The following is a 21,123-nucleotide window of genomic DNA, read 5'->3' on the forward strand; positions in this document are numbered from 1 at the left end:
TTCAAGTTTTCTGGCCCAAGAATTCTAGCATACTTCCCATCTAAGCGAAAATTGCTCGGGGAACCTGAGAGGGCCTGATTCGCTGATGAAGACTTGTCAGTGGCCTCAAACATGAGGAGCTGGCCAAAAGCAGCAGAAGCAAGTGAAATATGGCAATAGCTGGTATGAGACTTGGATTTAATAAGGCTACCTGTACCAGTGCGGGTTCTGCTCCTGGGACAGTTTGCAGGGGATCTTCCCAGTAACATATGAGCTCCGCGTGGACACAGATTCTTGCCTATTTTGTTCTGTTCTTTACCTCTAGCACCTAGAACAGGAATTGGAAAATAATGGGCACTCAATAATTATTTGTTGAGTGAATAGATGAATGAATTCTCTTTCAGCCAAGGTTTTTTTTTTGTCTGTTTTGTTTTTTGTTTGTTTGTTTTTGAGAAGGCAAAGCAGTTAATCAATGAAAAAGAAGAGAAAAAGAATTATTTTATGTAAGAGAACACTTGGGTGAAAAAGATGAATAAAATCACCATTGGGGGGTAAAATTTATTTATATATTTATGTATTTACTTATATAAATAAACAGGCTAAAGATCAAAAGCGAAGAGATGTCTAAGGATTTCCCCCAAATAATAACCGAGATGGATAGCTGATCCTGATGTTTCCCACACAGAGGAAGTCAGGGCATCCCTGAAATGATTAGCAATCACCTTGTTATGGCAGGTACTGGATTAAAGATCTCAGATGGTAGAGAAGCTCTAAGTAAGCTTCTGCCTTGCTGTTTTTTTTAAAGATATGAGCAAACATTTTGTTGTCATTGCTGGTGAGATTGCCAACATAGTGTCCACTTTTGTATATTTTTCCTTGTAAAGCCTGATTTGTTATTTATGAAGAACAGAGGTAAGATTCCCAGCTATACACTGAGGATGCTGGAAATGGCACAGGCTGTCTGTACAAGGCATTGGAGCTATCAAAGACTGGCCTGACCCTCCCTGGAGAAGCACCATTCTGGATGATGTTGCTTCTCTGTGGGGTGGGTGGCTGCAGCATGTTCAGAGACTACAGCAGCAGAGTACCACCTACTCACCTGGGAAATCAGGCCAAGTGCTCTGGCTGCCTCTCTCTGGAATTGGAACATCTTTTTAAGTAGGGTTGTGGCAGTACATCCCATTGGGTCAAGAATCAGACTCGTCCATCTGGCTTATGCATTCGGGAATATAAGCAACAAATTTCCTCTGTGTCAGCATTTTGTTCAGGGGCTTCTTTCCCAGCTCTGCAAATTGAGAATGCTAGGAACTCTAATTATCAGGAACGATTCTGTTTATTAAGAGCTAGGTCAGACAGAGAGTCATTTATTAGGCACTTAACAAGAATTTGCTGAATTAAATTATTGAATATAGTTTAAAACAAAATACATAGAAAAAGGTGAGTCATCCAGAGATGATTATATGCCAAGTGTTCACTCTTTGATAATCTGTTACATGGAGTGAGTCTGCTTCATAGACAAGCTGGATGATGGGGTTTATGGTCGTGGAGACTCAGATAAGTTGCTTCCTCTTTGGTAAAATACTTAAGAGATTTTCTAGCTCTCCTAAAATAAGGTTAGATGATCTGAGTTCAGAAATAAGAAGTGCATTCATGTCCTGATCTTGAAGAAAACACAGAAGACCCTTGATCTTAGCATCCTGTTCCTATGTTACATAACAGCAAAAACTCTTTATATTTATGAAATTTGAGTTTGTGCTACAAAGGAAACCCATTTGACAATCATTCATGAACTCCCCCCTTGTCCCCTTGGTCCTTTGTTAGAGACTAGGGAATGCTTGGGGGCTTCAGTTCAGATGACTGCAGTATGGAGTGAACGTATTCGAAGACCACAAATAAATTTCCTAAAATAAAATTAATATATGAATACAAAAAGCTACATCATCATTTTTAAATGGAATCACAAATAGACCAAGACCATCCTCAAATAATGTCGTCAGAATCTCTGCAACACTATGATGAGATCTGCCTTTTACTCAAAGGGTTGTTGAGAAGATTTAATGAGTGAATCATGTAAAGTGAATAGAACATTGCCTGGTATGTAGTAACCACTCAATAAGATTAGTCATTATTAATCATTATTTCACTAATAAATCCTTATTTGTAGCTGAGAGCTACTACTAAGAGAACAGGGAGGTCTCTGGTTCACTGCTATATCCCCTACACCTTGCACAGTTCCTGGCAATGTGGACTAATTTGTGGAATGAGACCACTGAGTTTTATTTTTTGAAATTCCCTTGCCAAGAATATATGAACAGAAAGAGGTAAAAGGGAGGATGATTTTGCACTCCTTTTTTCTTGAATTCCACCCCCAAGGGACATGCCTCTACCCAAACCACTATTCAGAAAAGGGGCACTCTGTAGATTTAGTTCTCTTACTGGGTGCTATTCTCAGCCGAGTCTGCATGGTTTCAAGCTTTGCTGGGCTCCAGGACACTGAAGAGCTACCCTAGATTTCTTAATTGCTTGAAGGTCAAAGTGTCTCTTGTTAACCTCTTCATTGAAAGTGGAAGTCTGTTTTGTTACTACCAATAATGACTATTGTTAACTTCAGTTATTCCTGCTTCCTCCAACCTGGAACACTGTTCAAATTTGGGGAATTTTTTAGCTCTTTTTCCATCTTGCACTGAGGGCAAAGCTGTCTACTGAGGTATTGGACTTAGGACACAGGAACATGTAGTATAAGCCAGCTCTTTCTCATTGTTGGAACTCTTTTAAGTTGGAAGCAAGAGTTCCAATATAACAAAAGCGCTCTTTGAAGGAGATGGCTAGGAATGACTGAATTATTTACTATTATTAGAAGAACAAGTGGAATAGCTTATACTGGGTGATGTAACAGGAATAGGATTTCTGGAGGCTAGTGGAACACTGGGGGAGCCTTAGTAGGTCCCCTCAAGACCCACTCCCACCCCCACCCCACTTCTGCTTCATTTGCAGCATTTATCCTTTTAACTGTTTTATGTTTTGGGAATCCCATGTAACATATTATTTGGGAAAAAATGGATGTAAGTAAAGGTTGAAAACTACTCTTAAAGAGGAAAGGGCATGCATATAGTTCTTGAAGAGAGTTCTCTAATTTCTAATTTTCAAATTCCACTGTGACCTGAACATTTTTTTTAACTCATTAAGAGACTTTGTTTCATCATTTGTGAAATGAGATAGTCTCTATTACATCAGGTTCGTGTGAGAATTGGGTATAGACACTACATCCTGTGTAAGCTATCCCTTTCCTCTCCCAAGTTTATGGCTGAAACAGCTAATTTTTCCTGAGTGGAAGTGGCCTCAGAATCTTTCCAATACTGTGCTCCAAGACATCAGAATTTGCACGTGAATTGAAACACATTTACTCTCCCTTTCTTACAGTGGTAACACTTTAGACCAGAAGACTAAATATAGAAGTGTTTAAATAAAATGACTCTATGAATGGTAGAAAATGGTTGTGTCATGTGACCACAAGCAATTTAACTTGAGGCAGCAGTTAATAAAAATCTCTTCAAATAAGGATTTATTAGTGAAATAATAACTAATCATGTCTTGTTAAGTAGCTACAATGTGCCAGGCAATATTCTATTCACTTTACATGAATTAACTCATTAAATTGTTGAGACAATTTAATGAGTGAATTAAAGTAAAAGACATATCTTTAAAGTAAAAGACATATCTCATCATGGCATTGCACAGATTCTGACATTGTTTTATTTTATTTATTTATTTTTTTCTTATTATTATTCTATTACTTCCTGTTCTTGATCAGTTGAATCAACTGATTTTACCATCTTACAAATATAAAATTAACAGATGTTTTAGAATACAAAGAAATAACCATCGTAACTGAAGTGACCATCTGTAATGGTTAATGACTCTTCCATGGACTTTTCCCATTTGGAAAGCTTGAAGGCAAAGAAAGATATACTAGATCCAGTTTGTTTAAAGTATGGACTACAGCACTGAGTAATCTAATGAAAAGTTCTGTCTCTAAATTTCAAATTGACAGCCAAATTTAAACTGAGTTTGAGACAACAGAGCTTGACAATTTCTGGTATGTTCATTGTGCTGGTAAACACATGGCTGAAGATTCCTGGGGAGAAACTCTGTGACCACCAGTTTGCAAGTGATGATGTTATTTTAGAATGACCTTGGTCTATTTGTGATTCTCTCTAAAAAGAACAATGTGGCTTTTAGTATTTATATATTAACTTCATTTTAGAAAATTTTTTTTTTCTGAATTGTGGAGAAACTTTAAGAAAGAGCAGACTCATTATATATTTAACATTTGATATTTTGACCCTTTGAAAGTAATTTTTGTAAATCATGTTCCAGGCCCATGATATAAGATAATGCTACCAAACCAAACTTGGGTCCACTCACCCATGCAGTAAAGCCAATCTACTGATACTGGGGTGTGGTAAAGGAAAGTACAACGTTTATCGTAAGGTGCCCAACATGGGGCCAAGCAAGGAGTATGGGCAGCTCATGCTCAAAAGATCCAAACTCCCCAGTGGCCTTCAGGGAAGGGTTTTTAAAGACAAAGTGAGGGAGAGGGTCACAGAGTGCCTGATCAGCTCGTGAACATCCTCCTGATTGGTTGGTGGTGAGGTAACAGGGTGGTATTTTGGGAGTTAACATCATCAACCTTCTGGTTCCAACCTGTCTGGAGTCTACATACTGGAGGTCAGCATGCAGTTAATGTCTTCCACCTCGTTGGCAGTGGGGGGTCTTAGTATCTGCAAAACAACTCCAGGATATGGCTCAGGATATTATCTTTAGCCCTTGAGGAGGAACTAAAGGTCCTTGACTTTGTTTTATGGCTAGACGATTATTATTTTGTCTTGCCTAACTGTTTTCATTTGTTTCCGCATTTTCTCACTTCTCTGATTAAATACGCTCTTTGGAACTCAGGGAAGGCCTAGGAGGCTAAAGCTTTTCTATAAACAAGAGCCAGGGGATGGGGTGGGGAGGTGTCTGTCCCCAGGAAGGTTCTGCAGGGTCCTGCTCAGTTTCAATAATTTTTAATTGTGTTGCATTGTGTTATCATTTTGGGTTCTCTGTGTTTAGAGCCTGGTGTTTGGAGTGAATGACATAGCTGGTGAATGAACCTAGGAAGCTTCCTAGTGCTCACATGTATTCTAGCTTTGTTGTTCTTTGCTTGCCATTGCAAATATATTTTATGGGAAAACCATAGGCTATTCAAGAATTCGAAAATATTGAAACATGTTTATACTGGTTGTTAAGATATTAAAATAACTTATACTGGTTGGTAAATAGCTGCTACCCCAAGACTCCCAAGCAGCTCTCCTCTTCCCTGTCAGCAACTCCCCTGTGAGGATTGCCAGGTACAATATAGGATGTCCACTTACATTTAAACCTGTAGTAAATTATGAATAATTTTTTTAGTTTAAGCATGTCCCATAAAATATTTGGCACATACTTATATAAAAATTTATCTGTGGTCTGTCAGAAATTCAAATTAACTGGGCATCCCAATTTTTTAAATTGCAAAATCTGATGATCCCACTCTACTTGGAATCCAGTCCTATTTACAATCCAGCACTAATGAGTGAAGTCCTGGATTCAGGGCCCTATTAGTCCTTTCTGACTAGTTGGTGTTCTTTCGTACGAGTCATTAAATATTTTTAACATAATCTCTGGCCTGGCTTTAATGCATGTCAATGGCCTATCTACTGTATCATATTCTTTCTAAAATTTGATAAGAATAGCATTACTTACTAATTCTCTATGTTTTGCTTTTAGACTACACTCTTTCTTCACTGTTTTTGTTTTTACTGAAAGTTTTTTTTTCTAAAGACATTTTTATATCATGCAAAATTGTAAGTCTGGTACACCATTTTTTGGTCAGCCTTGCACAAAGAAATGACAAAAACCCAGTTACAAAGAAACTAAATTACTACATACAATCTAACTTTTTAGAAGAGCTTTGGGTATCTACAGACTTGACAACATTCCTTGTTTGTGTCATTCAGACTGGCAATCACTACTTTCCATCAAAGTAATTCTGTGTTACTAAAAATAAGATATTCCATGGATTTTGCCATCTTGATATAATAGCAAAGTCAAATGGTAACTGTAAACAAATCTTACTATATACAGAATATGCATCTCTGAAGAGTGGTCTGGGAATATATAAATTTTAAAGCAATCATATCCTTAATGTTTGTTTCCCAAAGTACATTCCACAGCGTACTGATTATGAGAAAATTATAGTTGTTTTCTGGGAAAAGGTTTCTTGCCAGGGACATGGTAGATTAAACCTAGTTAATCGGTTACCTTTTCAGTTGGATTTTTTGGAGACTTTATTAAGTACAGTTGTGAACTTCCAGGGAAAATCTGTATGTATGTCTAAGTATGTAAGGTATGTTTGAGTGTGCTTGTGTGTGTGCGTGTGTGTGTCTGTGTCTACATTTCCCAAGCTTACTTTAGCAATTACTCTTGTCACAAAGGTGGGCTTTCAAACGGTGCTGCAAATTCCTATTTTGCAAGTCAGAAGCTTGGTATTAACTCACGTTCTCTTTGTATTCATTCTGTAATCGCTCCTCATCTCCCCCCAGCAAGTGGATGCCGCTAGTAGACTCCAGTAAAGGTCACATGCTCAAAAAAGCAAATAGAAATACGTATGGATAATTTTCAGAATATCCTTAACATCCTTGCTAGTTAATATCATTATACTTTCATGTGTACTTTACTTTTACTTGAGGTAGAAAGGCTGATAGCTACTGTGGGTAATTTTACAGACTTGGATAAATGTCTTAAGATTTCTATGCCTGTTTCTTTAAATATAAAATGAGGATAATGTTGCTTGAATTAGCTGCTTTACAGAAGAAGGTGTCAGTGTGTGTGAAGGGTGGGATGAGGGAAGACTCTATATAGTCATGCATTTGAAAGTACTTTTAAAAATACAAAGCATTATTCAGATGTGCAGTATGATGATGGATCTTCAGTTGACAGTGGCTCATCCACTCCAGCTTTTAGTTTTCCGATTTTCCATACTCACTATTAGTCCTACTATTCTATAAACAAAGATATAAAACTGTGACGTGATACTAAAGGGAAAGTTACAGTATTTTCCTTTAATGCAAATGACCATTTCCTGAACTACTTGATTTGTAAATATGTGCTTTTATAGGATGGATTTCTGGAAGTGTGTGCCCTTTAACCTAAAAGGTACCAGCCCTTACACACCAAGGTTATGCTATTGATGGCCGTCAAGGAGATAATGAAGGAAACTTCAGTTAGTGTATCCCCTGCGTCTATTGTATATCAATGGTAGGTGATTTCAGGTCCCCAGCCATATTATGCCGATATTGTTTTATGACCATCCACAGTACAGAAAGACAGGAGGGCTGATGGAGTTGACATCCTAACACATGTTCTATCCTCTCTTGTCCCCCCGCCACCTATCCAGAGAGTGCAGCATCCACACGAGTGTCCCTCCTGTGGAGGCTTTGGCTTTCTTCCGTGCTCCATCTGCCACGGGAGCAAAATGTCAGTGTTTCGAAACTGCTTTACAGACTCATTCAAGGCCCTGAAGTGCACGGCTTGCAACGAGAATGGCCTTCAGCGCTGTAAGAGCTGTGTTGGTTAAACAGAGCTCCCACCCATGGGGCGCCTGGTTTCATTGACTGAAAGCAATAATTTGGTTTATACTTTTTTTAAAAAAATGGCTATGTTTCTGGATTAATCAATAAACTTTGTTTATTAGAATTTCCTTTGTTTGGAGCTTTTGCTGTGACCACTTTCACTGATGTTTTAAATAAATGTTTATTCAACCGCTACTATGTGCCAAGCCCTGTGCTAGACCCTGGTTTCTAATTGGAATTAATGGAGGGCCTGATAAAATTCCAAGATATCCAAAGTCTGGTTCCTTATATGTGTTTGATTTTCTAAAGAAAATATACAATGTATCCAATGGTGTCTATTGCAATGCCACCCTATTGTTTAGGATGAGTTAATTCAACTCTCCAGATGCATACATTTTATGTGAGCCTCAGCTGTAGGGAAGAAGAGAGCTCTGGGTAGTGGGAAAGAATATGATCTTACTTATACTTAAGGAGTAAATTATTTTTAAAGCTGTAAAGTAGTCTTGGAGCTGATGATATTAATTATAAGTTATTAATGTTATCCGATGAATTTCTTAGTGATGATACAAAAGCTGCCAGAAGACTTATCTGGATTTATTGTTTTAAACATCTGCTTTGTGCTATTGTCCCTGAAAACCCTCCAGAAAGATGCTGTTATGGTTCTCTTGAGCTGGACCCAAAATATTACATAGTTTGAAAACATAGTAGACGATATCAGCAAAGTGGACAAAAGGAATTTCTGCTATAATTATTAGCTGATGCCTACCTGTACATGTGTCTGTACTCTGATGGATTCCCTTATGAATGGTTTTAACAAATAACCTTCACTATATCTGTGATAAGGTAATTAAAACATTTTACATTCTTGGTTTTGCAAAAAGCTATAAATATTTACCGAGTACTTTCTAATCATCCAGGCATAGTAGAAGGCATGGTTTCTGCTTTCATGGAGCTCACACTCTAAGAAAGAAGGAAGTATTAAACAAATAATCATAAGCAAGGTGAGTCTTATAAATACTACACAAATGGTACCGTGTGCTCTGGGAATGTGTAGCAGGAGGGCCAACCTAGATGAGTTAGAAAACGGTAAGAATAGACTGTTGAGCAACTGATATTTAAACGGAGACATCATGGGTAACTGGTCAACTAATTAGTCACAGAACAAGGGGGATAATACTTCAGGTAGAGGAATAGCATGTTTGGGGACTCTAAGATCAGATAAAAGTTGTTTGTTTGAGTGTTGGTGTGGATATGCATAACTTAAACTCATACATTGCTAATGAGAATGTTAAATGGTACAACCACTTAGGAAAGCCATTTGATTGTTTCTAATAAAGGTAAACATATGCTAATTGTATGCTCAGCAATTTTACTGCTACTTATTTATTCAAGAGAAATAAAAACATATGTCCATACTTTATAAGAGTTTCATGGAAGGTCTATTCATGATAGCCAAAAAGCAGAAAGATTTCAGATACCAATGACAGGAGAAATGATAAGCAAACTGTAGTATATTAATACAGGTACACACTTCCTAGGAGTAAAAAGGAACAAGCTATTGATTCTAGCAATAATATGGATGAAGCTCAAAAACATTTTATGAATAAACTTAGCCAGATACAGAGGGTATGTACTATGTGATTCCATTTATATGAAGCTATAGAATAGGCACAATTAATCTATAGAATGGCTGCCTCACAGTGGGGAGGGGACAGGAGGAGGAAATTAAATATGAACAGAACTAAGACAGTGGTAGAGTTATGGCTAGTTGAGAAGAGATTTCCCCTCTGTCAGGAAAAATGAGTTTCTTGCATCAATGAACAGTTTCTCATCACAATTCCAATATGGTCCTGAGATTCTAGAATTAAGTAGTAAGGCCTATCCAAAAGTTCCTGACTACTCAGGCCTTGGCTATGTTTTTGCAAATCCAACCATAGTCTCAGTGTCCTCTTGTCTGGGGGGTACATTCAGGATGGAGAAATACAACAGTACAAGAAGTTCTGATTTTCAGGCCCCGTCTTGGACTATGGGTTCAGAGGACAAAAACTCGCTGACTTTCAACTGTGTTCATGAGGAATTTGTTTTGCTTTCTGTCTTTATTCTGTTTTTCATGTACTGGCATTGAACTAAAGTGTTATGTTCTCTGCTAGTTATTGGTGAGCCTGTAAAGAAGAGCATTATGAAAGAGTAATGAAATTTAAAAGAAAATCGTAGACATCTTGTAGAATTGCAGAAGTTAATGAGAGAAAGAGGCTCAGAAAATAAGCTCGTAATAGGCTTACTTAAACATAAATTTGTGTTAACTTTCAGAGAGAACTTGGTTTAGACGCTTCACATCTATCTTATAAAATGTAAATAGGAAGTAATTAAACCTGATATATTTATTCTGCACCGTTGTTGTGTAGGATTAATTAGAATATATAGGAAAGTACTTTAAAAAGTACTTTAAAAACACAAAGCATTATACAGAGGCATAGAATAATTTCCTAATCACCATGAAAATTATGCATCTTCAATATATCCTTTTACTGCGAAGTAATTAAACCTGATATATTTATTCTGCACTGTTGTTGTGTGGGATTAATTAGAATATATAGGAAAGTACTTTAAAAAGTACTTTAAAAACACAAAGCATTATACAGAGGCATAGAATAATTTCCTAATCACCATGAAAATTATGCATCTTCAATATATCCTTTTACTGCGAAGTAATTAAACCTGATATATTTATTCTGCACCGTTGTTGTGTGGGATTAATTAGAATATATAGGAAAGTACTTTAAAAACACAAAGCATTATACAGAGGCATAGAAGAATTTCCTCATCACCATTAAAATTATGCATCTTCAATATATCCTTTTACTGACCAGATAAGGAAATGAACTCACATTCATTGGACACTTCTGTTTGCTTAGCTTTTTAGAAGGAATCTCACTTATTCTTCACAATACTGTGAAGAAACTGAGATTCAGAATGTTAATTCACTTTTCTAAAGTCTTGAAATTTATCCTAATTTGTTGTATCTTAAGTGTCCATGTGAGCTGCCTTTATCTCTGGTATAAAATGGGAAATCAGTCGAGAGCAAAGAACAAAGCTGCTCAAAGATAAACACCTACATAACCAGTAGAGTCGAAATGAAGAGAAAGGTCTGTCCTGTGCTTCTGTGCTCTTATAACTTCTTCTCTGGAAGTATTCATTGATTTCAAAAGCCAGGAAGTGCTGGCTGTTGGCAAAGGACACAGAGTAATGCAATCAGGCCGTGGATAATTTTTTTAAAAAGATTAAGAAGAGGAAATCAGGAGATGATGCATACCTAATAATATAAATGTATAGTAATTTTTTAATCTTCTTGTTGTCCCAGGGTCTTTTTTAAAGATAAATTATTGGTATATTGATTGCAGTTTTGTCTGGTCTTTCATGCACAAACCTCACACATCGCAGAGAAGCTAGTCTGTAGTTCCTCAAAGCAGAGTGAAAAATTTAAACTTTTTTGGCAAGCAATATGCATATAATATCCTTTTAGATTTCAGGTATTGTTTCTCCTGATCTTTTGTAGTTTCCTCACCTATAATAATTTGACAGTAATTTTTTTGGTTTTTTACTTGACTTCATAGAGTTATTTCTAAGGCATTAAACTTAGTTTCCATAGAATAAAATATATTTCTCTTTGTTCTCGAATTTAACCAGTCTGTGTAATATTTCGTTGTAATAAACTATTATACTCAATAAAAATTAATGTGTTATTTACTTATATAATTATACACATAATTGTAAACCCAATTACAAGGCAACGATTTGGGAAGAAACGAAACTGACTCTTGATAGATTCTGTTTGCTGGTAGCAGAAATATGCAGGCGGAGAGAGTGTTTCTCCTGGTGGTAAGCATTCAGCAGGCAGGAGACATCGAAGGAATGGGGAGCGTCTGCCAACCTTGGAAGTCTGCAAAGTGGAAATTGACTATGAAAGCTTGAGCTAACTGATGTGACAGTAACAGTAACCAGGGACATTTAATAATATGCTCAAGGTCATTCATCCTCACCTTCTGCCTTTCAGGTTCATCATCAGCTGGTATTGCTTAGCTACCAGCATTTCAAAATGCAGCCTGTGTTTGACTTGCAGTGTTTGACTGGAGACTCAGTTACTTTGGAAGATATGTTGTTCTCTGCAAGGGTGAAACACTTCCACACCTGCTTCACTTAGAAAGAGACAGTTTCTCTCTGTGTCTGGCTTATTTCCACTTCACACAATGTCCAAGGTGTGATCTCACTTATATATATGGAATTTAAAAAGTTGAATACATAGTAGCAAAGAGTAGAATAGTGGTTACAAGGGGTGGGGAGCAGACAAACAGGGAGATATTAGTCAATGGGTACAACGTTGTAGTTCTATTGGATCAATAAGTTTTAGAAATCTAATGTACAGCATGATGACTAGAGTTACTAATGCTATATTGAATACTGGAGATTTGCTAAGTGAGTAGATTTCTGGTGCTCTCACCACACACGCTTGCATACACACGCACACACACATGCACAGGAAAGGTAATGGTGAGGAGATGTGTAAATTAACTTGACTGTAGTAATCATTTCACTATGTATATGCATATATATCATCATGTTTTACCTCTCAAATATATACAATTTATATTAAAAATAAAATAAAATTTAAAAATTAAAAAAATAGACAGTCTTACTGAACATACTGACCCTTTTTTGCTTTACTGGAAGCCATTACAGGATTCTTATCAGGAAGCACTCCTCTTTAGAGAACCATTGGAAATTCTTTGATGGGAGAAAAATTTTTTTCAAGTATGGGGGAGTATCCATGTTTCAAAGCATAATTCCTCTAAGAAAAGAAAGAAGACACATTCTGATGGAAACTTTTGTTCTGTCCCTATTTGGAACTTTTTGAACTTTTTCATTGAACCTAGCATAGAACACACTGGAAAACTCAAAATGCATGATTCAGTAGCAGGGTAACTTTGAAGAGAATATAACTTTCATAGAAGAATATAAGATAGCCTAAAAGCTTTGCTTATATGTAGCAAAACTGAAGCCGACTCTTAATACATATCTAGAAAACCCATATTGATTCTCTCATTCATTGTACATGGCTCATTTAGCAATCTCTGCTCTTAAGTAGTTACTTTTTTTCCCTCTGTTTTCTGTGATCTTAACCCTTTTCTTTCCATCCCCTTGTTAGAAGAATATCAATATAAATGTTATCTGAGTACCCCAAAGAGAGGTAGATAGATCAGCTACAAAGCAAAATATTTGCATCATCTAGAAAATGGTGCTAGATGTGGTCCCTGTTTTATACAATAAAAGAAAAATGTTAATACAAATGGAAAATAGTGATCTTTTAAATGTTTTCCTTATAAATTGCTAGTTGCTTTCATCCGTGTTTTGCATATTGTATATTTTTGTACACTGCTTTGCATTTGACAGATGAAGGCATTGTGAAGCCCGAAAAACCCCCAGGAGAAGCATGGGTACCAAATCTAAGGTGCTGTTTCCTGGAAGACCAGATGCCACTCATTGCTGTGAAGTTTACATATTTGCTTTGACCTTTGGAGGTCTGTTTTGAGTGGTTTCCTGTTTGCTGTAGATTTTGCCTGGAAACAGAATTGTCAATATATTTTCTGTCACATTTTTTTTTTCTGACTAGGAAATATTATAGCATGTTTAATCCTAGGAAAGAGAAATATATCTGTTTTTCAGAACATTCTTCCCTAAGGTAAAATTGTACTCTGTATTTTTTCAGTAGTTGCTATGAATCCTTTGCTGTTATAAATATGTGAACAGCTGTAGTAGTGTGTTACCCCCACTAGATATGTCCTCTTCCCATTTTCTTCTCCTTCCATGTTTGTAGAAATGGGAATTGGGGAAGCTCTTTGAGCCTATTTATAAAGTAGAAGTCTCTGAATAAAATATATGTTTGTTAACAATGTTATTGTGATAAGTAATCGTGTGTAGTAATTCCCTGAGTTTCTGGAATCAAAACTAAGCATGGGATTCTCAGTTAAGAAATGTACCAGGTATTGTGAGGGCTACAAAGATGAATATAATATGACTTTGTCCTAGTGTGATTGGAGAGATAAGACAGGTTATAGTTAAATATAACACAAACTCTGTCATGTAGATTATTGGTTCTCAGATGTCTGGTAAAGACGCTGAATAATGTAAGTTGCTCAAAAGGGCAGAATATGTGAACATGGGAGCCTTCTTTGAGGGCTTAGCTTGAAGCAGTGCCTTTAATAATATCTAGAATTTCTATAGGCAAAGATATGGATGGAAAGTCATGCCCAGCTCTGAACTCAGGCAGGTGGAAAACAAGGTGCTTAGCACAACGCCTGGCAGATGGCAAACATCCATTACAGGTTCCAAATGATCCCAGAGATGATGATGATTCCAATGTGTCATTGTGATTAGGAGCACAAGCTCTGGATTTGAATTATTTGGTTTTGAATCCCAGTTCTGCCGTTTGCCAGCTCTGTGACTTTAGGCAAGTTTCTTATACTTTCTGTGCGTCAATTTTCTTATTTGTAAAATGGGAGTAACACTAATACCTGACTTATAGAGTTGTTGAGAGTATTAAATGAATACACTAAAGTACCTGTATGCTTCAGTACCTGCCACACCGGATTAGAGATAGTTTGGGACTAGATGGTAAAAAGTTTGAAAGCACAGGGCTTTGTATTCATCCTGTAAGCAATGAATGCCTTTTCAGTCAGGTTATGTATTCCATGAATGATTGTTCTGGTAAATGAAAGTAATGATATGTGTCTATATAATTTTTGCCTGCACTGAGCATCACGCGGACCTTAGTTTACCGACCAGGGATGGAACCCGTGCACCCTGCAGTGGAAGTGCTGAGTCCTAACCACTGGAGCCCCAGGGAAGTCCTGAAGTAATTATGTATTAAAAGAAGTGAGGTACATATATGTATATGTATAACTGATTCACTTTGCTGTACACCTGAAACTAACACAACATTGTAAATCAACCATACACCAATAAATATTAAAAAAAAAAAAAAAGGGGATTCCATACTTTCATCCCTAGAGTCTTATTCAGAGAGAAAAAAAAAGAAGAGAAGGACTCGGGAAGTAAAAACTTAAGCATTTAGAATGCAGCAGGCACTCTTCACCAATGATATATATAAGGCTGGTTTTTACATAATCAGAATATATGAATCTGGAAACCAAGAGGAGTGAATCCTCTAAATATTACTCTTATATTTTGGCTCAAAATATTTTTGTTTCTTATTCCGAGGATGTTAGGCTATTGATATCTTAGTATTCAAAGCAGGAATGCTTCCATCGGGAACCAAAACAGTGGTTTATTGAAATGAAAGTCGTGACATTTATAAGGTCATTTTTAGCTTCTGATGACACCAGACCTACAGAAAACAAGGTTACAGTTCGGCTGATTTATCCTGTTTGTCAATGGAAAATAATATTGGTGCTACACAATGTGTGCAGGCAGGAGGCTATCTAGAACCAGGCAGTTTCTCAGACATCTCCTAGTACTGCCACAGCCAGTGACGGAGGTTAATGGAGGATAATAGTCTCACAATAAAAGCAGGGCAATCTTAAGGTGAGGTAACCTGGAGAAAAAGATTTGGATCACCCTAGAGGAAGAAATTTGTAAATACAAACCATGTTTTATGACCAGCTGTAGAAACACAGATGAGAGTTGTGATCCACATATTATAACTTTCCCCATTATCTCTCTCCATTGTTTTTCTTTACGTGTATAAGTTAACCTCTGTACTTTCTCCCCCCTTACCTTTCCCTACTATTTTTCAGAGTATGGAGTTGGTAATTAACTTTATAAGTGAGTCTATATTTAACTTTAAATTCATATCAAAACTTCATCAACCATGTCAGTCATTGTCTCTATCTTTGGGTCAGCTTCATTCTTTCTCCAGTTCAGTCAGATATGTAGGGGTAACCTGGGTTAGAACCAAAGACTTATAGGTTCTTGTTGGTGGGGTAGATATTTTTCCAGCATATCATGTAGCTGATGAGAATAGTTTTTGTTTTTGTTTGTTTGTTTTTGTTTTTTTAACATTAAGCTAGTTTATCATTGTGCTTTGGAGAACAGTGCCTGGGAATGAGAGTGTGAACTAAAAAGTATAGATCTGATTCCTTTACTGTGGCCTGGATGGGAATCTGGACTAGTAAGTGCATCCCAGTAAGAAGTGACAAGCAGCAGTTGTCAAACTGTGTAGGACGTGTCTTTGACAATGACCTGTGACTGTGAAAATCATGCCACTATTGGAATAATCAGATAATCAAAATGAATTAAAGACTTAAATGATCAGCTAATGCTCAGGAAAGCAGGGTCCCCCCAGAATTTTGGAAAATCCAAGGGCTTAGCAAACTCTCACCTGAGAGATATTTACTCCCTACTAACTCCCTGCTAATAAGGAAGAGGTTGATCTGGACAATTGTTGGAAAAATTAAAGTAATGTACAGTAGGTTTATACCAGCACATTTTCTTCAAGTATCTGAGTAGTAGGAGTGATCTTTGATGTCTACAATAACTTACTTCTGAATATTACATTTATACATGATTGCTATAGCTTTTTGTAAAATAAAGGGAAAAAAAGGAAAAAACCTACCACAATACACACTTTGATGTTGTTTCCTTCAGAACTTTTCACCTATGACCTTTGTAAATTTCAACCAGCCTCTTTTTTTCCAGCTTTACTGAAGTATAACAGACAATAAAAATTGGACACAACTACATTTTAAAATGTGATGTTTTGATATTTGTATGCATTGTGAAATGATTACCACAGTCATGCTAATTAACTGGTTTTAATCACCTCACATAGTTATCTTTGTGTGTGTGTATGGCAAAAACATTTAAGATCCAGCCTCCTGGCAAATTTCAAATATACAATATAATATTATTAACTATAGTCAGCATCCTGTACGTTAGATCTCTAGAATTTGATTATTCCACGTAAATGAAATTTTGTACCCTCTGACCGACATCTTCCCTACCCCTCCTCTCCTAGCAGACCACCATTTTACTCTCTGCTTTTATATGTATGCTAAATATAAATGTAAACTTTTTAGATTCTAAATATAAATGAGATCATGCAGTATTTGTCTTTCTGTGCCTGACATTTCACTGAGCATAATGTCCTCTGGGTCCACTCAGGTTGTCACAAGTGACAGGATTCCCTTCTTTTTTAAGGCTAAATAATATTTCATTATATATATATGTACCACATTTCCTTATCCATTCATCCATCAATGGACACCTGTTTATGCTCCACTGAGGGGCTGTAATCTCACCTGAAATCCTTCGCTCCTGTGAAGGTATTTTTGTGCATGGATAGTTGTTCAAATTGATGTTTCTGTGAATAGAGGAGCACTGGAAACTCCTATTCTGCCATCTTGCTGACATCACTTTCTCTCTGTCTCTCTGTCTCTCTGTCTCTCTGTCTGTCTCTCTCTCTCTCTCTCTCTCTCTCTATATATATATATATATATATGTAGAAGTGGTGATTCACTCCTGAATTTTCCTTCATGGTTGCAAACATTATTACTTTTCCAGATAGAGGTAGGACAGTCACATTTCAGATTATAAATTAAAGTTTTCCTGACACTAGTTAGAATTTCCTGTGCATGGGCATCAGTCTACAGTAAACCTGTTTTTGTTCCTCAGAGAGAGTTAATTCTCCCTCTTGTTTGTCAACAAAGATATCTTGTGTGGAGAAAATGAAGTGTGCATCCTAAATGCCACAAAGATGCTAAAAGGGAGCAAATGGATGAAACTCATTGGAATACTCATCTTGGAAGATTATTGAAAAATTAGGACAGAATTAGAGACTGTTGGATTACAAAACAAGAGAAACTACCTCCAACGCCTTGGTGTATATGTTTTAAGTAGCACCAGAAGTACAGTTATGACCTATGTATTTAGCAGTTTCTGATGCTCTGGGTTACTATCTTTATACTAAAGCATATTCACTAATATCCCAGCTCCTCCATTTTTCTCTCCAGGTGCTGGAAATTTTGGTGCTGCTCAATAGAGGTCTTACCTCTAGAATACACAGAAGACACAAATCTTGAAAATGAAGAACTGGAATGCCATTAATTTGTGCTTCTTTTAATATCTAGTTGTATTTATTTAAAAAAAGTAACACAGGATTTAGGTATTACCTGGCAGAATGTGTTAGTGTTGACGTTCCATCTGACGACTTTAAAAGAGGTTTTAAATTGAATTATTCAGTGATGTTTATGGGCTTAAATAATGATCCAATGAACAAATATGAACAAAAATTCATGACATGTATAAATATGACTTTCCCCCATACAATTTCCCTGACTGCATTTTCACAGTATTGTTCCAAAAAATTCTATCAATTCTTCCTTGCCCAGGCAGTCTTAACACAAAAGCTACTAGTATTTCTAGATTTTTTTGTGTGTACTTGTATGGGTAGCAGTATAGATTATGAGCTCAAACATAGAATGGAAGATTTGACATTCTGAGACCTGAAAAAAACTCACATGATTCAATGTTTTGGACAAGGAAACTGATGGTAAATTTTTAGTAAAATGTCCTCTGAGATCTAACGTAGGCATGGGCTCTCTTCTGAAAGTTTTGCTGCCTCTTATATTTAGAGCTTGTATACAGCTTGAGGGGGAGACACTCTAACTCTTCTGTAAAGGAAGTTTTATTTAACTTTCTCAGAGCAGATGACAGCCTCCTGCCATCTTCCTCCATTGCTCTTTTTTCTGCTCTTTCCTCTCCTCTGAAGATTAGTTCAGCATGTGGGAATAGAAAGCTCTTATTTTCTTTCGTATTTTCTTCTTCCTCAAACTGCTGTCTTAAGAAAATCCAAGTGATGAACTAGAATGTTTGCTAAAAATGTGCTGCTTAATGATATATAGAAAATATACTAAATATTTCCCTAGTCGTTTGAAAAGTAAAGTCTCTAAAAAGTCAAAATCTGGATTTTCACTAGGTGAACATGCTTTAGAATTTGAGGTACATCTGCCCAAGATATAGGAAAAATTGATTAAAAATCAAAATATGTAATTAGGTTCGTACCTTTTTTTTCCTACATAGTGAAGTTAATCAACACATGAAAATTAAATGTAATTGAAATAAAATGGTCAGTTTTTGTTTTTCAGTCTTACAGACATTTTTCAAACTCTTGCCAAAATTGCAGACCTAGGTGAAATGTAGTGACAGTTTTCATGGTCTGAAAGAGGGTTGCAGATGTTGGTGAAATATGTGCTACCACTTTTCACTGCTTGACATACCACATCCTGGAAGTCTGTTTCGTTTTAATGTAGACATTGTTCTGAAATAAGGAAACAAGTTAAGGAAATTACTGCCATATGAAAAACAAATTTCCACTTGAAACTCTAACAACGGCTGTAACAATATAATACCACCAACTGCTGGGTGTCAAATTCTGCTGAAAGACTTTCAGAAAAACTTTGATAATTATGAATCTATCTTCACCAACGCCTTCCAATTAACTATAAACTTTATCTCATCACCTTCACAAATTCTAGCCCAGGAGAATAATCAACTATCCATAGACATGTTTATTTTAATGTGAAATTCATTGTAGAATTTCACAGTAGAATCCAGTGCCTTTTGTTTCAAAGTGAAAAAGTGGGTTTCACCAGCTGGGTTTCAAAGACCATACAAATTGGAGCTGGATGGGCCACTGGAGTGTGAATGAAAGACTTATTGCCTTTGGCCTGCTCATTTGGAGCCCTTTTCTAGCTGTGCACATGTTTTCCCAAACCATTCATCTTGTATTGAATTTCCTGCAAACATACAGATACTTCAGCCCCATTGCACAGCCCACCTAATGCTTTATTCATTGGATTTGATTTATTTATACTGTGCTTATTTCTCCCAGTGCTCTGATGTGAACTTAATACAAATTTTATCCAAGGCAAAGACAGCAGCCAAAACTAGTTTGAATAAAAACAAATACCAGAAAAGTATGGAAAGATGAGTCATGTGTTATATGCTAGGGATCCTATCAGTAGGGAGCAATGAGGTTCCAAAGGAGTTGCAAATGTGTTTCAAAAATAAAGATACTTGGCCTCTGAAAATTTTTAGGGAACACAATTGGGTTGGCAGTCACATCCAAAGCAGTACATGAAAGAGAAAGGTAGAAGTTTTGAAGGCAACTTTTTGATGATAACTGAACCATCAGTCTTTAAGACTAATTTATGACTCTTGCCAAGTTTTGTTCCCCCAGGCCTTCAGATATGTTCAGGGAAAATGATATTTTTGGAAGAAATGACATTATACTCTTCTAAAAAGAAATACAAGCCATGTTTTGTGGGACTTCTGCATTTGAGAACTTTTGAAAAGTTCGGTCACCCTGTGTGAAAGCGATTAGACTCTGGATCATATAAGCAGAAGTACTATTTAAGATGAACACGGTGAACTGAGGACCTCGAATTTAATTTTAGAGTAACTGAGAACATAGTCTCTGGAGGATTGTACATTTTATAGCCTATGAAAAACACAGCTGATAGCAGATTTCAATAATATTTTTGTCAGACCTGTGAAATCAAGAACACAGAGGCCACTCATGTATTTTAGGTATAAAAGATTTAATATATTAATGAAAGAGGTACCCAATTGTTGGAAGAGTTGGGGGTCCAGGGAGCCACTGTTGAAGATCTCAGCCTGAAACCTCAAATAGATGGTTGTCAAGTCCTTATCTGGAATCTACTGCAATTCTTAAGCATCTCCAGGAAGCTCCCAACAACATGCTAAGGTTTCAGTAGTGAGGCTGGTGGTTCCTGGGCTCCCTAGGAAGACTCCAGGTCTCATGTTTGTCCACACATCTGACGGCAATTGCTTCTGGAAAATAATGGCTTCATACAAATCTCATGCATATGCTTCTCATTGGCAAGTCCTAACCCAGAACCATGCAAAGGAGAAGGATGGTGGGAATTATAGTCCTTACCTTTACGGTCCTTACCTGAAGTCTTAGAATTGACCTCAGAAGAGAATAGAAGTCATGATAAACTGACAGTGAACTCTCCAGCCTAGTTTTTGAAGGCAATTTCAGGGAAGTACAGGAAATTGTGCTTCAGATATAAAACCTGAAAAATAGGGCTTCCCTGGTGGCGCAGTGGTTGGGAGTCCGCCTGCCGATGCAGGGGACACGGGTTCGTGCCCCGGTCCGGGAAGATCCTACATGCCGCGGAGCGGCTGGGCCCGTGAGCCATGGCCGCTGAGCCTGCGTGTCCGGAGCCTGTGCTCCGCAACGGGAGGGGCCACAACAGCGAGAAGCCCGCGTGCCACAAAAAAAAAAAAAAAAAAAAATCTGACTTTATAAGTTGAGAGTTTAATTTTCCCCCTCCAGTGTCTACTTTACTGGTATTTTTCAGGTTTTTTTTTTTTTTTGTCTATGTGTAGACAAAACATAGAATTCCGGAAGTCTAACTTCTTACTGTTTGGTAAATTACTTTAAGAATGCCAC

General features: G+C 36.9%; 1 protein-coding gene across 1 annotated transcript in view; it reads left to right on the plus strand.

Moving 5' to 3' along the window:
• The window catches only part of GRXCR1 (glutaredoxin and cysteine rich domain containing 1), a gene marked incomplete at both ends in the record, with an annotated part of 108,167 nt that extends 100,531 nt beyond the window's left edge, over window positions 1-7,636 (plus strand). The window contains one exon of the mRNA XM_082838115.1: window positions 7,457-7,636. Within this exon, the coding sequence (XP_082694241.1) occupies window positions 7,457-7,636 (180 nt within the window). The remainder of the gene's footprint in view (window positions 1-7,456) is intronic.
• Between the last annotated feature and the right edge of the window lie 13,487 nt (window positions 7,637-21,123).

The sequence above is a fragment of the Leucopleurus acutus genome (assembly GCF_964270905.1).
Source record: "Leucopleurus acutus genome assembly, chromosome: 4".
NCBI lineage: Eukaryota > Metazoa > Chordata > Mammalia > Artiodactyla > Delphinidae > Leucopleurus > Leucopleurus acutus.